Source organism: Columba livia, chromosome 13 (genome assembly GCF_036013475.1).
Source record: "Columba livia isolate bColLiv1 breed racing homer chromosome 13, bColLiv1.pat.W.v2, whole genome shotgun sequence".
NCBI classification, from domain to species: Eukaryota; Metazoa; Chordata; class Aves; order Columbiformes; family Columbidae; genus Columba; species Columba livia.
In genome coordinates this window covers 5,756,513-5,770,535 of record NC_088614.1, presented here as the reverse complement: position 1 = coordinate 5,770,535, position 14,023 = coordinate 5,756,513, and the positions used below count along the sequence as shown (strand labels likewise).

General features: G+C 62.0%; 1 protein-coding gene across 7 annotated transcripts in view; it reads left to right on the top strand.

Moving 5' to 3' along the window:
* Nucleotides 1-13,856, top strand: part of WWP2 (WW domain containing E3 ubiquitin protein ligase 2) — a 37,424-nt gene extending 23,568 nt beyond the window's left edge. For 4 of the 7 annotated variants that reach the window (XM_065028240.1, XM_065028243.1, XM_065028246.1 and 1 more), the window contains 15 exons: nt 951-1,125; nt 4,212-4,266; nt 5,880-5,961; nt 6,546-6,677; nt 6,965-7,043; nt 7,160-7,231; nt 7,320-7,408; nt 8,504-8,663; nt 9,650-9,783; nt 9,898-10,038; nt 10,571-10,691; nt 10,984-11,088; nt 11,575-11,671; nt 12,501-12,573; nt 12,813-13,856. In XM_065028240.1, the coding sequence (XP_064884312.1) occupies nt 951-1,125; nt 4,212-4,266; nt 5,880-5,961; nt 6,546-6,677; nt 6,965-7,043; nt 7,160-7,231; nt 7,320-7,408; nt 8,504-8,663; nt 9,650-9,783; nt 9,898-10,038; nt 10,571-10,691; nt 10,984-11,088; nt 11,575-11,671; nt 12,501-12,573; nt 12,813-12,912 (1,615 nt within the window). In that variant the 3' untranslated portion in view covers nt 12,913-13,856. Of the gene's footprint in view, nt 1-950; nt 1,126-3,843; nt 3,873-4,132; nt 4,267-5,879; nt 5,962-6,545; nt 6,678-6,964; nt 7,044-7,159; nt 7,232-7,319; nt 7,409-8,503; nt 8,664-9,649; nt 9,784-9,897; nt 10,039-10,570; nt 10,692-10,983; nt 11,089-11,574; nt 11,672-12,500; nt 12,574-12,812 lie in introns of those variants that run through there. The other 3 variants (XM_065028242.1, XM_065028245.1, XM_065028247.1) reach the window with 2 other exon arrangements.
* The last annotated feature ends 167 nt before the right edge of the window (nt 13,857-14,023 follow it).

Here is a 14,023-nt window from a genome sequence, read left to right as displayed (position 1 = left end):
CCTCCAGGTCCCTGTGGGCACCTCTACCTGCAGTTAAGCTGTGGTCTCTGCAGCTGCTTTCTGATCCTACAACAGCTTGCAGTCTGTCTGGTGTGAAAGGCTGGTTAGCTGGGAAGGCAGGTTTGGGAGCACCCCAGGTGTGCTCCGGCCCTCCCGCGCAGGTCTCCAGCCCTGTCAGAGGTCAGCTGTCTGGAGGGAATGCTTACAGCATCCTGGTGCGAACTCTGCTGGTGTCCAGGCACCCCATCCAGGACTCATGTGCCCTTGCAGGAGCTGCTTCAGGTCTTGCTAGACTTTTGTAGTTCCTTCTGGTGGATCCTGGTCTGAAAGAGCCCCCTCAGCTGCGAAACTGGTGGTTATGCTGGAGCTGGGAACAGAGTCCTCGTGTTAAGGTGTTAAGGGTGTGTTAGTCTTGTGAGAGGAGCCAGAGAGCAAGTGTCTCAAGTCAGGCTGTAGTGTAAGACTGACATGAAAAATCACAGTCTTCAGAGCTGGGCTCTTGGCCCTGGCAACTCTCAGCTCTTCCTCCTCGGAGGACTGAGCTGCTTTTCTCACCCACGTTTCCAAGAGGCAGAAATCAGCCACAAATCTCCTGAGCCGCTGCATGGGGAGCAGGAGGGGAGCATGGCAGCTGGGGAAGGGCCTCACACCCAGCGCTCCTCACAGCTGGGCTTCCAACATATGCTGGGACAGCAGCTGGATGTTCTCAAGCTGCTGCTGCGTGTCTGTGGCCCTGGGGATGGCCCTCAGACGAGGGCAATGGGAGGTTCCTCGATGTGGGACCATGGGTTGTGCCTTCTGCTGTACCTCCCGATCTCTCCGGGGCTTCTCTCTGCTGTCTTCACACCAGTGTTAGTGTTGAGGTGCCACACGGCAGCTGGAGGCACCTGCCAGCAGGACCCACCAGCTGTCTGGGGACAGACAGTGACATCTTCCTCGGGTGTTTCCAGGTGGGAGAAGCGTGTGGATCCTCGAGGCAGGTACTACTATGTGGACCACAACACCCGGACCACCACGTGGCAGCGCCCCACAGCCGAGTATGTCAGGAACTATGAGCAGTGGCAGTCCCAGCGGAACCAGCTCCAGGGAGCCATGCAGCAGTTCAGCCAAAGATTCCTGTACCAGGTGAGAGCTGGGGCTGCAGTGGTGGGGGTCTCCCCCCGTTCTCCTGCCAGTCCCACCTGCAAGACCCTCAGTGCGGGGAGGTGCTCGCTGGGCTGTGTGGGGTCTGTCGGCTCCACACTCGGACAGGAGAGCCTGTCAGCTCCTCTGCTGCGTGCCGAGAACCCCGTGGGAGTAACTTTCTTTTTATAAAACAGCTTGCATGCTCCTGAAGGGTGGTGGGAGGTGTCCTCAGCAGCCTGTCCCTTGTGTCCTTTCAGTGCCAGCATGGCTAGGCACACGCTTTCTCCCTTAGCCAGGCCTTGCAGCTGGCCCGCGAGGCTGGCAGGATTTGCTTGTGCTGTTGGAGCCAGGCAGGCACTATGGGAACTGTGGGAGCCTGGTCTGTAGCAAGAGGGGCGGCTCGTGAGGCTGAGCTCATCCCTCCCCAAGTCTCCGTTGGGCTGAGGACAGCAGCTTGGGTCCTGGGTAGCATTAGGAGCTGCAGGCCCAGGGTTCAAGCGGTGGCACAGTGAGGGCCGCAAGAGCTGGGGCACCAGAGAGCACAGGGAACGAGCACTGCTGGGCTCGGCAAGCGTCCTTCTGCTTCTCCCACTTCTTGCCCTTGTTCCTGGTTTGGACTGAGCAGCTCCATTTCCTTGCCCAGGGGATGATCTCTCAACAGCCGGGTGGAGCAATAGCCCCTGTGCAGAGACACCCTTGTCCTGGTCTTGCTGTCACTGCTGGAGCTGGGACCTGGCTCCTGGCAAGCACCCTCTGATCGGTGGTGAGCACCCGCTGGTAACCAGGCCCATGCTGGCAGCTGCTCTGCTGCGGGGTGAGCGGTGCTGGGGAAGCAGCCAGGCTGGCACGTTCCTGCCTCCCGGAGCAGTGATGTCCCGGTGCTCTCTGCCGACAGCCGGCCGGGAGCCTCACAAGGCTGTGCTATGGTGTAAAACATGGCTCTTGGCAGCAGGCGGGGGTCTGGTGGGGCTGGTGCGGAGCGAAGGTGGGAAGTACGGGGTGACCAGCCTCCTGTCGCCCTTTAGCTCCTCTCAGGGAGAGCTGGGCGGTAGACGGGTCCCAGCAGCACAAGCGCGGGTGCGAGCCCTGTGCTGCAGTGGGGAGCTTGGGTTGGGGGGGGTGCAGAGTCTGCCCCGCAGTGTTGCTCTGCATGGGACACAACTGGGGCTGCTCGCGGGGGTGTGAGGGGCTGCCATGCCCCTCTCCCCCCCACCTCTCCACAGACAGCTTTCCAACACCTCCAGGCCCGGTAACTGCAGCGGGACCCTCATGGCTCTGCCGTTGTCCCGGGCAGGCAGCTGCGGAGGGGTGCAGGGGGGTTCCCCCCAAGACCAAACCTCCTGCGGGCCTGTCACCCGCTCATGTCCCCACCAGCGCTGGCCTTGGAGTCACTCCAGCCCTGTGCAGCTCACCCTGGCCGGGCTTCGCGGAGCACAGAGGGAGGGACTCAAGCTCCAAATTTAGCCTGATGAAACGGTTGTACTTTTTGTTTGGAGCTTTCCGGTGCCAGCAGCGATGGCTCCTGCTCTGCCTCCTTCCCGCAGGGGCTTTCTGCTTTGCTGAGCCCTCCAGCTCCAGCACCCGGCTCCCTCCTCGCGGGGGCAGGCTGGTGGGAGGTGATGAGCAGCACTGCAGCCCCACGTGCCAGCAGAGACCCCTCTGTCCCTGCAGTGTCCCGGCACCCAGGGGTCCCGCTGCCATGCGAGGCCGGGCTGTTCATGGGGCTGTGGGAGCTGTAGAGGGCTGGCTCGCCCAGCTCTGCCCAGGGATCTTGTGTCTCTGCCCTGTTAGTTCAATTTGTTACTCTTAGGTCACAGGGAGGTGGTACCTCGGGATGTGACTTGACTGTGTTTGTCTGGGCAGGGAGGGAGCAGAGGCTGCCCCCAAAGCCCTGGCTGCCAGGGCAGCGCCTCCTGCTCCTCATCCTGGTGTGGGGGGTCAAGTACAAGAGATGAAGCTCGAAGAGACACACAGTGTGCCAGCCAGGTCCCTGATGTGCCCCAGGACATCCCTGGGGTGCTGTCATGGGACCTCCTGAATGCTGATGGGGGGCCCTGGCAACATGAATAGTGGCCATGCCTGGGCCTGGGGCTTCCCCCCCGCCCCGAGTGGGAAGGAGGGGATGGGCTGCGGGTGGCATCACCTGAGCCCAGGCTGTGATCCCCAGCCCAGTGTGCAGGGCTGGGACACTGTTGGGACTGGGACATCGGTGGGACTGGGATGCCAGCAGGGCTGGGACGCTGGCCACTCTCCAGCAGCCAGGTTTCAGGAGGTGCACTGAAAATGCCTTTTTGGTAACTGCATTTCATATTTACCCACGAAAGCACTTGCAGGCCTCCTTATTCCCCGAACCCCCAACTGTGGGGCTGTGCCCCATCCCTGGGGACCTCAGCGGAGCTGGGGACAGGGGCTCAGCACAGGGGTGGTGGGGCCCCTCCGTCCCGCTCCCCTGGCCACAGCGCAGCCCCGGTTCAGGCTGGGTGATGGCCGTGGCTCTGCCCACCCCGGGGCTGAAGAAAGGTGCTTTGTGCGGCGGCCCCCCAACCTGCTGGGGGGTGGCGGGCGCGGGGCCGCCCGTCTGGGCGGATGAATGCGGCCTCAGTGCGGCCCCCTGCGCCCCGCGGCCCGGAGGAGGGGGCCGCCGCCAGGAAGCACTGGGCGTGGACAGGGCTTGTGGGAATGATTTCATTGGAAAGGCCTGCGATATTTTTTCCCCTCTGGTGTGTGGTTCTTGGAGGAGGCTGGAGGTGTATCTGGTGGGGACGGCCGGCGGGAGCCGAGCAGCCGCGCACATCTGGACCTGCCGTCCCGTCCCGCGCGGCCCCTGCCCCGCCGCCCCCTTGGCTGCCCCAGCCTCTGTTTAATTTGTGCTTTTTTTTTTCCCCCCCTTTTTTTTTTTTCCCTTTTTTTTTTTTTTTTTGTTATCCCCTTGAGTGTGCAAGTGTTTTTTTAGTCCTCTGGAGCTGCGGGCCAAGAGGGGAGGCGAGTGGGAGCAGGGGCTGCACAGCTCACCTCTGCGTTCTGCTCTTCCAAGGCGTCCCTGCCCTGGTTTTATTTTGTGCTTTTGCCCTCTCTGTTGTCTCTAGTCGTCCGGCGCCCCGTCCGACAATGATCCTCTTGGTCCCCTTCCTCCTGGCTGGGGTAAGTACTGAGCAGCCTCGCCTGCCTGCCACGGTGCTCGCTGGGGACGCTCCCCTGTCACCCGCCCCGCGGGGGGGACGCTGCTGGCAGAGGCTCCTTCGCTGCCATCCCTGGTGTCACTGGGAGCGGTGGCTGGGGAGCCAGTGATCCCCGCGCTCTGCTGCATGCGGGGCTGAGTCTGCCTGTGATTAGCACGATCTCTGATTTGAAATCCAGCTTTTTTTCCTTTTTTTCCCCTTTTCCTGGAGGAGTTCCCAGTCTCTCTCAGCTACTGAATGCAGAAGTGCTTGTGGTTGTTCTTTTGGACAGGGGAGAGGTTGGGGATCCAACTCCTCGCTCTCCCCAGATCCCTTCTCTGCTGAGCAGGGACCCGTTCTGCTGCCGTGCATGTCCCCGGGATGCTCTGCCCCGCTCTCCAGGTGGACTGTCCTGCCCCCATGGCCCAAGCATCATGTGCTGGGACATTTTGAAAGGTCCCTGTGCCACCCCAGGGCACAGAGCCCCCCTCCATGGCAGAGCATCCCTGGAAAGCGCAGGCTGGGGTGCTGGTGGGAGTGGAGGGGCCGTGCTGTGCCAAGCAAGGAGGGCGGGAGCGGGGTTAGAACCACGGGGAGCGTGGTGCAGGACAGAGGGGCCCAGGCTGGTGAGGGGGTGTCCCAAGGGCAGGGTGTCGATGGGAACGGGACTGGAGCCTTTGCTGTGCCACACTGGGTGGCCTGGCCACCTCCTGCGGCAGTGAGGAGAGGGGCCCTGTCCTCACTGTCTGCTAAGCAGACTGGGGGAGGCACAGCTGTGTGCGGGGCTGAGCACCCTGGGGTGGGGGTCCCCAGGATGGATGGGGTCCCAGTTATCACATGCAGGGTCTGCCAGAGCCGTGACGTGGGGGCAGTTGGGGCGGCGGTGGCTGGGGTGACAGGGCCGTGTGCGTGCAGGGCATCCCTCCCGGCATGGAGCGGCGTGCGGGGCGTGACGCGGGCACATGGAGGGAGGAGGTGTGCGGTGTGGGGCGCCGGGGAGGCAGAGCAGTGCTGGCAGATGTGCAGCAGCGCTGAGGGAGGCGTGTGGGGTTGGGGCTGGTGAGGAGGGAGAGGGTGCAGGTTCAGCAGTGGGCCGGGGCATGTGGGGCTCAGCCATGGCTGGGGGGCACTTGCTCTGCTGAGCGTGCAAATAGTGTCAGGACAGGGGTGTCCAGGGTAGTGTGTGGCACACGCGGGGTGTGGGGTGGGGGGACTGTGTGACAGGGGGCTCCCGTGCAGCAAGTGTTGGAGGCTGTGGGTACAGAGGGGACGAGCAGCAGCGCTGTGGGGTGCAGTGTGTGTTTCGTGCCTGTGTGCAGCAGAAGTGGTTCGGGTGTGCATGAGCCTGGCAGTGTGGTGACAGGGCTGTCCCCTGCTGTGGCACCTCCCCACATGCTGACCGTGGGGGCACTGCAGGAACCGGCCTTCCCGCAGCCGTGGCAGCTTGTGCACGCAGGAGCGATGTCGGGCTTTTCTCCTGCCCTTTCCAGGGAGCTGGGGAGGTGGGACCAGGGTGCCGCCAAACTTCTCCTGTGCTGGGCAGGGGAGGGCTGGCCTGGGTGCTCCAGCTAACGCTTCCTCTCGCCTTTCTCGTAGAGAAGAGACAAGACAATGGGCGAGTGTATTACGTGAACCACAACACACGGACCACCCAGTGGGAAGACCCTCGCACGCAGGGGTAGGCAGCCCATGGGAGAGCAGGGAGAATGCTCGCGGTGTCAGGAGGTGATGGGTTGAGGGCTGCCTGTGCTGGGGCACTGAGCAGGCTGCAGCACCGGGGAGCCAAAGCACTGAGAGCTGCAGGCAGGTCTGGAGCCCAGGAGGGTTGGATGCTGCAGCCCTGGGCATCGCCGGGCAGCGCTCTGGCTTGCGGGAGCTGCAGGTGGAGAGGAGGTGATTGAGAAGACTGCATGGCACCTGGGTAGACAGAGGTGTTTGCTTCTTGCCCCGTCGCCTCCCCACAGGGCTCTTCTCAGGCTCCCGAGAGCTCTGGGCTGTTCTCCAGAGCCTGGCCCAGCTCTGCGCTGTGGCCGTCTCTCCCACAGATGGAGAGTGAAGCTGTCACCATGGCCAGCCCTGGCCATGGCCAAGAGGGCAGCCTAGGCAATGCTTCTGTCTTGGGGTGCAGGCAGGTGCTCACTAATCCCACCCCACGAATCCCATGGAGCTGCAAATGGAAGGTGGCCCCAAGGGCAGCGGTTTGGAGCTGCAGTTCGGGGTGAGATGCCCGAGGTGCCAGCCCAGTGACCCCCTCCTTGTCAGCAGGATGATCCAGGAGCCGCCGCTGCCGCCCGGCTGGGAGATGAAGTACACGAACGAGGGCGTGCGCTACTTTGTGGACCACAACACTCGCACCACCACCTTCAAGGACCCACGCCCTGGATTCGAGTCTGGGTGAGCGTTTTTGGGCTGGGCCCCTCGCTCTGCAGCCAAGCAGCGCATCAGGAGCTGGGCCTGAGCTGTTGGCAGCTCTGCCTTCCCGTGGTCATGACATGGGGTGGAGGAAGCAGATCAACTTTGTTGCAAGGACATGGAGTGGTAGGTTTAGGGTCCACGTTTGGCTCTGGAGGTGAGCGGCCCAGCGATCTTCCTCCCACCTGGCAGGCGATGGGGCTGCGGGGCCATGCCGCTCGCGCTGGGGCAGGCAGGATGCTGGACCAAGGGCTCTGCTGCTTTTGCAGGAGCAAGCAGGGCGGGTCTCCAGGAGCGTATGATCGGAGCTTTCGCTGGAAGTACCACCAGTTCCGCTTCCTCTGCCACGTGAGTAGAGCAGCCGCAGGGCCTGGCAGCGTGGGGCTGACCCCACGGGCAAGCACAGGTGAGGAGAGCTGCTGTGCCCGCCTGCACAAAACCTCCTGTCTCTGCCTTGCTCGTAGTCAAATGCGTTGCCCAGCCATGTGAAGATCAGTGTTTCCCGACAGACGCTCTTCGAGGACTCGTTCCAGCAGGTGAGCAGGTGCCGGGGCCACAGAGCCCAGGGCGGTGTGGAGCCCCTCGCACCAGCCCATGGTGACACTTCCCCTTCCTTCTCCCCAGATCATGAACATGAAGCCATACGACCTACGGCGCCGTTTGTACATCATCATGCGAGGGGAGGAGGGCCTGGACTACGGCGGCATCGCCAGGTGAGCGCCACAGGGCCGTCCCTGCCGTGGTGTGGATCCCCCCGGGCAGCACAGGCCAGGGAGCCTGTGTGAGCTGCACCGGTGTCCTGGCCCTTCTGCAGTGCCTGCTCAGGTGGAGGAGCCCAAAGTGCTCAAATAGGAAACTGTGAATTTTTGGAGTGGTGGAACAAAGCAGCAGCATGGCACCAGCCTGTCCCTGCCACAGAGGGGGCTAGGGGACCCGGCTGGGGCACTCTTGCTGTCCCCAGGCTGTGGGGCAATGGGTTGAGTGGCCTCTTCTCCCCATAGCCACCTTGGCAGTCAGCAGGCCCTGGTGTTCCCAGGGCAGCTGGTGTTTGCTGGGGCAAATGTGGTGAGATGCGGTTGCTGCAGCCCCCACTGCCTGCCCAAGGATGGTGGTAGCACAGAGCACAGGCTATGTCTCGGCTGGAGGGGGGTCCCGTGGTCCCAGGAGCCCCCCAGCTCACTCAGGGTATGTGCGTTGCTGCTGGTAACACTTCCTCCACCCGCTGCTGTGCCAGCATTTGTGCTGCCATGCTCTCACCCACTCCCCTTCACGGTGCCGCTGCCCCGGCTCTGGTGCAGGCTCCTGCTCGCCGCCTCTCTCCGTGTCCTGCCAGTGGTTTTACCCTATGGTAGGTTACGTCATGCTGTTCTACCACAGGGTAGAACCACGGACGGGATGCTGGGGCTGCCTCTGCGGCCAAGGACTCCATCTCCTGCGCAGCTGGGGCAGCAAAGCCAGGATGGTGCCCGTCCCACTGCTTTGGGCTCAGTGGGGCTCCCGGGGCCTTGGGGTGTGTGTGCGCAACAGCATGTGTGTCTGCGTATGACTGAGCCACTTGGTGCTTGCCAGGATCCCCAGTGCTCTGAGCGGGGGCTCCAGCAAACTGGGGTGTTTCTTGCCAGTGCCTCCAGCAGCCCCCACAGCACCCCTGGGCACAGCACACCCGCACCCAGTTCCACCAGGACCCAGCACTTGCACCAGCACCCCAAGGAGATGGGCACCTGGTTTGTGCGGGGTGTGTGTGGGGACACAGGGCTGTCCCCTGCCGGCACAGCCCCTGGTCACCGTTGCCCCCCCTCTCGCCCCAGGGAGTGGTTCTTCCTCCTGTCGCACGAGGTGCTGAACCCCATGTACTGCCTCTTCGAGTACGCCGGCAAGAACAACTACTGCCTGCAGATCAACCCAGCCTCCTCCATCAACCCCGACCACCTCACCTACTTCCGCTTCATCGGCCGCTTCATTGCCATGGTGAGTGCCCGGGGAGAGGGGCTGGGGAGGGGACGGGAGACAAGACCCTTGGTTTGTGTCCCCACTGTGGAGCAGGAGCTTTGCAGTGCACGGGGCTGGCTGGGGGATGAGGAGCAGCTCTGCACGCCGGGGCTGTGATCGGCTCGGCCCTGTCACCGTCCTGCCCCTCTGGCCCAGGTCAGGGCTGTGGGACGCGGGCTGTTGGTGCTGTGGCTGCTGCGCTGTGAATCCAGGGAGCGGCCGTGGGGCCGGAGGGACCTGGTTTCCCAGGGGCTGTGTGGCGGGGATGGCTCCAGGTCTTTGGCTGCCACCCCAGGTGCTGTCGGGGCTGCAGCTCTGGGACTATTTTTAGGCCCAGCAGTGTGAGATTTTCCAGCTGCCCAAGCCCCAGGGCGGCTCCTCCTGTTTGTCTCGTGTTCTCCAAGGCCAACGTGCCACAGGTCACCCGGCCCTGGGCTGGCAGCGGGGCTGGCAGGGGCTCCCCCAGCCTGGGGAAGGGTCCCTGGCCCACGGCCCTGCGAGGTGTGTGGGGAGGTGGCTGCTCTGCTCCCCGCTCTGTCCTGTCCTGCGCATTGCAGGATACCAATAAAACCCCAGACTATTACTCACTGCTGGGCCGTTCTAGACAAGCGTCTGCGTTATTTTTGGCTGCCTTTGCCTTGGGGCTCCTGGAAGCCAGGGATTCAGGGAAGCCGCAGCACAGCTCTGTTTAAACAAGTGCTCTTAATAGAGCAGTGAGGGGTGAAAAAGACAGTGGAATTTGCGGTGGGGAGTGGAGAGGGGCTGTGAGCACCCGCACCCTGGGCAGCGTGTCGGGGAAGCCTGCTCCTCCACACTGCTTTGCCGGCCAGGAGTGAGCGCAGCAGCCTGGGGACCCCAGGAGTGATTCCCTTTGTCCTGGTGGCTGCCCCACTGGTGAGGCACCATCTCGTCCTATGGGTCTGTCCTGGGGTCCCCCGTGACCTGGCGTCACCTCCCCGCCACAGGCTCTCTATCATGGCAAGTTCATCGACACCGGTTTCACACTGCCCTTCTACAAGCGAATGCTGAACAAGCGGCCCACGCTGAAGGACCTGGAATCCATCGACCCCGAATTTTACAACTCTATCATCTGGACCAAGTGAGTCCCCACGATCGCCCCGGCGCAGGGCTACCCTGCTGCGGGGACAGCACTCCCCCCACAGCCCCACACCGCTGCCTTGGTCAGAAATGCCACCCTGATGTCCTCCTGCAGGGAGAACAGCCTGGAGGAGTGCGGCCTGGAACTGTACTTCATCCAGGACATGGAGATCCTGGGCAAGGTGACCACCCACGAGCTGAAGGAGGGTGGCGAGAGCATCCGGGTGACGGAGGAGAACAAGGAGGAGTACATCATGTGAGTCACTGTCCCGACACCCATGCTGGGCGCCTGCTCACGCTGGTGCAGGGCAGTTCTGGGGTGGGAACACGGGCCTTGGGACGTGGCCGCTTCCCTGGGCTACGTGGCCTGTGACAAGTCTGGGCTGGCGCGGGCGGCCGAGCTCGCTGCGGTCTGGCGTGCTGCTGGCTGGGCAGCTGCCAGGACTTTCAGGAAAGAGGAGAGGGGAGAGAGGGTGAGACTCCTCTCCCTGTCCCGTGGTTGCTCACCCTGCCTGTGCCCCACTGGGGGGCTGGGGGTCCAGGGCCAACTCCTGCTGACGGCTGCTCTGGCCAGGGGCCGTGGTTTGCAGCCTTGACCTGCTGCTGGTGTGTGCTCAGGGCTGTCTGTGCTCATGGGTTCAGGGGCAGAGAGAGAAACGTACTAGTGGGAATTGCAGGGAGCCCCTGGCCCCCTCCCGATGTGCCCCTGTGGCTCCCAGGGCCCTCCCTGTGGGTGGGAGGGCTTGGGGGGTGTCACTGGCTGCCCACTGACCCCATCTGCTCCCCAGGCTGCTGACGGATTGGCGGTTCACACGAGGCGTGGAGGAGCAGACCAAGGCTTTCCTGGATGGCTTCAATGAGGTGGTGCCGCTGGAGTGGCTGCGCTACTTCGACGAGAAGGAGCTGGAGGTGAGCTGGTGCCTTGGCTGGCACCGGAGAGCGGAGATACCGGTGCTTCCCTCTGGCTGCCTCAGGAACAGCACACGGTGACGGCAGAGCACACGGGTTCTGCTTGTACCCTCCATCCCTCAGCTCTGCTGCTTGGGTCTATTAGCAAGAAAATGTCTTGTCAGAGGTGACACTGCCCTGTCCCAGGGCCGGAGCCTGTGCCTGGTGAAGCCCGGCACCAGAGGTGTCAGTGCTGCAAAATGTGGGCACAGGGCCTTGTTTCTGTCCCCTGCTGACTGTCCCCTGTCCCCAGCTGATGCTGTGCGGCATGCAGGAGATCGACATGAATGACTGGCAGAAGAATACCATCTACCGGCACTACACTAAGAACAGCAAACAGATCCAGTGGTTCTGGCAGGTCAGTCCCAGCGCCGGCAGTGTCTCTGTCCTGCTCCCCACGCTGGGATTGTCCCCTGCCCGTGGTGTGGGGCTGGCAGGCCCGGTGTGGGGCAGGCGGCCTCGCAGGCTGTCGAGAGGAACGAAATACACCTGCAAGCCTGTGTTCAGCAAGAAGCATTTGGCTGTGGCTGGCAGTGGCCCTGCGGCTGCCGTGGCCAGCAGGCAGCACTCCATGGTCAGCGCGCTCCTCGCAATGGCTGCTGCTCTGAACAGGACAGGATGGGGTGGTGTGTGACAGAGCTGGGCCGGTCCACGGGGGCTGCTCTGTGCTGGCCAGGAAAGAAGGGGTCAGCGATGGCTCTGAAGGAGCGTGAGGCTGAGCAGGCCCGCTCCCGCAGGCCCCTGGGGGGCGTGGGGTGGGGGCGAGGGCTGGACCATGGGCCCCACGCTGCCCTGCGTGGCTGCGGGCGACGGGGATCCCACTCCTGCTGTGTTCTTGTCGTAGGTGGTTAAAGAGATGGACAATGAGAAGAGGATCCGGCTGTTGCAGTTTGTGACGGGAACGTGCCGCCTGCCCGTCGGGGGCTTCGCGGAGCTCATTGGTGCGTGTTCCGGGGGGGCAGCGGCATTGCAGGGGCTGTGACCGGGGTTGCCCGTCCGTGGCTCCGTCACAGTGCGGGGCAGCAAGCAGGCAGTGAAGCAGCTGAGGTGGCTGAGCGCAGCGGTTTAATCTGATGGCACGTTGTACCCAGAGAAATTCCTCAGCCGTGAAGCGTGCAGCCACATTTAACTTCGTCAGTGCAGTTTGTGATCTCATTTTGAATGAGATTTGATTTTTGATTTAATTTTTGTGCGATGATACCCCTTTTCCAGAAAACCACAGTGTGGCATAATTCTCTTCTCATCCTTTAATTTGCTACTTCTTGGGGCCTGTACCAGCCTTTCCCTCACTTTCCTGGAACCAGTGTTGAGCTAACCAGCTAACGTAGCCACTCGTTTATTCTTGCTGGCATATTAGCTCTTTTCTTTCCTCTGGAACCTCTCCAGCATTCACAATTTGTTAAAAAGTGACCTCAGTGGCTCAGACTTCCTGAGTCAGGTCCTTCAAAACTGTCAGATGGACCCGCTCCATCCTTTGGGTCTACGGATAAATATGCTTTTGTGCTTGCTGTTTAACCATCCCGCTTAGAAGCTACGCTGTGTTCTCTGTGCTGTAAAAATGCTTCTCAGCTTTTTCTGTTCTTGTTTTTTGTTCCCCCCTCTGCAAAGGAGTGGGAACAGGCAGTGAGTGCTGCTGTGGATTTCTGCCCCAACGTGTCTCTGGGATCATGGGGTCATGACGGTGTGATCTGCTGGCGCATGGCGTGTTGAAGTGTTTTCTTTCTCAGCTCCCAGTCACATAATGAAATTTGCTGTACTCATAATTAACAGGCAGCAACGGGCCCCAGAAGTTCTGTATCGATAAAGTTGGCAAAGAGACGTGGCTGCCTCGGAGCCATACGTGGTAAGTCATTCTCTGCGGCCCCTCTCAGAGCACACGGGGACAGCTGCTGGCAGCCCCTGTGGTGTGCACGGGGCCCCGGGCCTCTCCGTCCCCTCCACACACGCTCCCCTGGGACGTGGCTGCTGTTCCCGGCAGGGCGTCTTACCACAGCCGCCCTGCGAGGCTGAGGCCGGGGGGACCCTGCCAGGGAGGGAGAGTTGGGTTTGCAGCACTATTCACAGCCTCTGCTGTCTCTCCAGCTTTAACCGCCTGGATCTCCCTCCCTACAAGAGCTATGAACAGCTGAAGGAGAAGCTGCTTTATGCCATTGAGGAGACAGAAGGATTTGGACAGGAGTGATGGAGCTTTGGTGCTTTTCCAGGCCGTGAGGTCCTGCCTGCCGGCACTGAGCCCTCTCCACGGGACAGCGCGCAGGCGGCTGCGGACGCTGTTGCTCTTGTTCTGCGCCAGACCTGTGCTAACGTAGCCCCGGGGGAAATGGGTCCGCATTTCCCTCCCCAAACAAATTGGAGGTGTGCTGGGGAGGTGGATGCAGGAGCCTGGCTCTGCACACTCCCGAGGGGCGCGGACTGGCGCACAAGGGATGAGGCAAAGCACACGGTGCACTGAGGCTCCCTGGTCCCCCCTCACACACAGTTAAAGGAGCTCTGGGCTCAGCACAGGCTGTTTTTCCCCATAGTGTTTTCTGCCTTTTCGTGGCATTTTAATACACGGAGGTGAGGAGGGAAATTGGCTCTCGAACCACATCTCAGGTCTCATCTGTGGCCTGTCCTGCACCCAGCAAAGGTGATGGGGAAGCCCAGTTGCTACCACTGGGGCCAATGCACCCCACGAGCTGGACCCAGGGCCTGGCCGAGCGCGTCCTCTGCGTTTTCATTTGCAAGCGTGTGGCCCCTGTGATGTTGTATTTAAGTGGTTTGTTGCCAGAGCTGGTGCTCTGCAGCAGCCTAGGGGGCTCTGGCCACATTTGGGGCACATCCAGCCTTTGCTGGGTTTGTGGGTTCAGCCCAAACTCCCCATTTCTTCTGTTGCTGGCCAGGCTGGTGCTGGAACAGCCAGAGCTGTGGGTGAGGGCAGGATCAAGCCCCTCGCCGGGCTGCCCCACCCCAAGTGTGTGGGGCAGACGGACCCGCACCAGCGCTGCTGTACAGAGCTGTACCGAGGGGGACTGTGGGTGTGAGACGCTGCCATCGCTTTCGACTGGTACCTGGATCGTTTTGTACTGCACCGTCCTGCCCCAGTGACGCCGACTTCTTGTGCAATAAATGATAAGCAGCTGCCGAGGTGTGTGTCCCTGTCTGTGTGTCACACAAAGGGACAGCCCAGCTTGGGGCGAGGACAGACTCTGATGGGCACCTGAAGCTTATCGGCAGGGGCAGAAATAAGTAACGTTTTGGGGTTTTTTTCTATGTGCACACTGGGCTGGTGGTGGTCAGGACAAAAAATACCC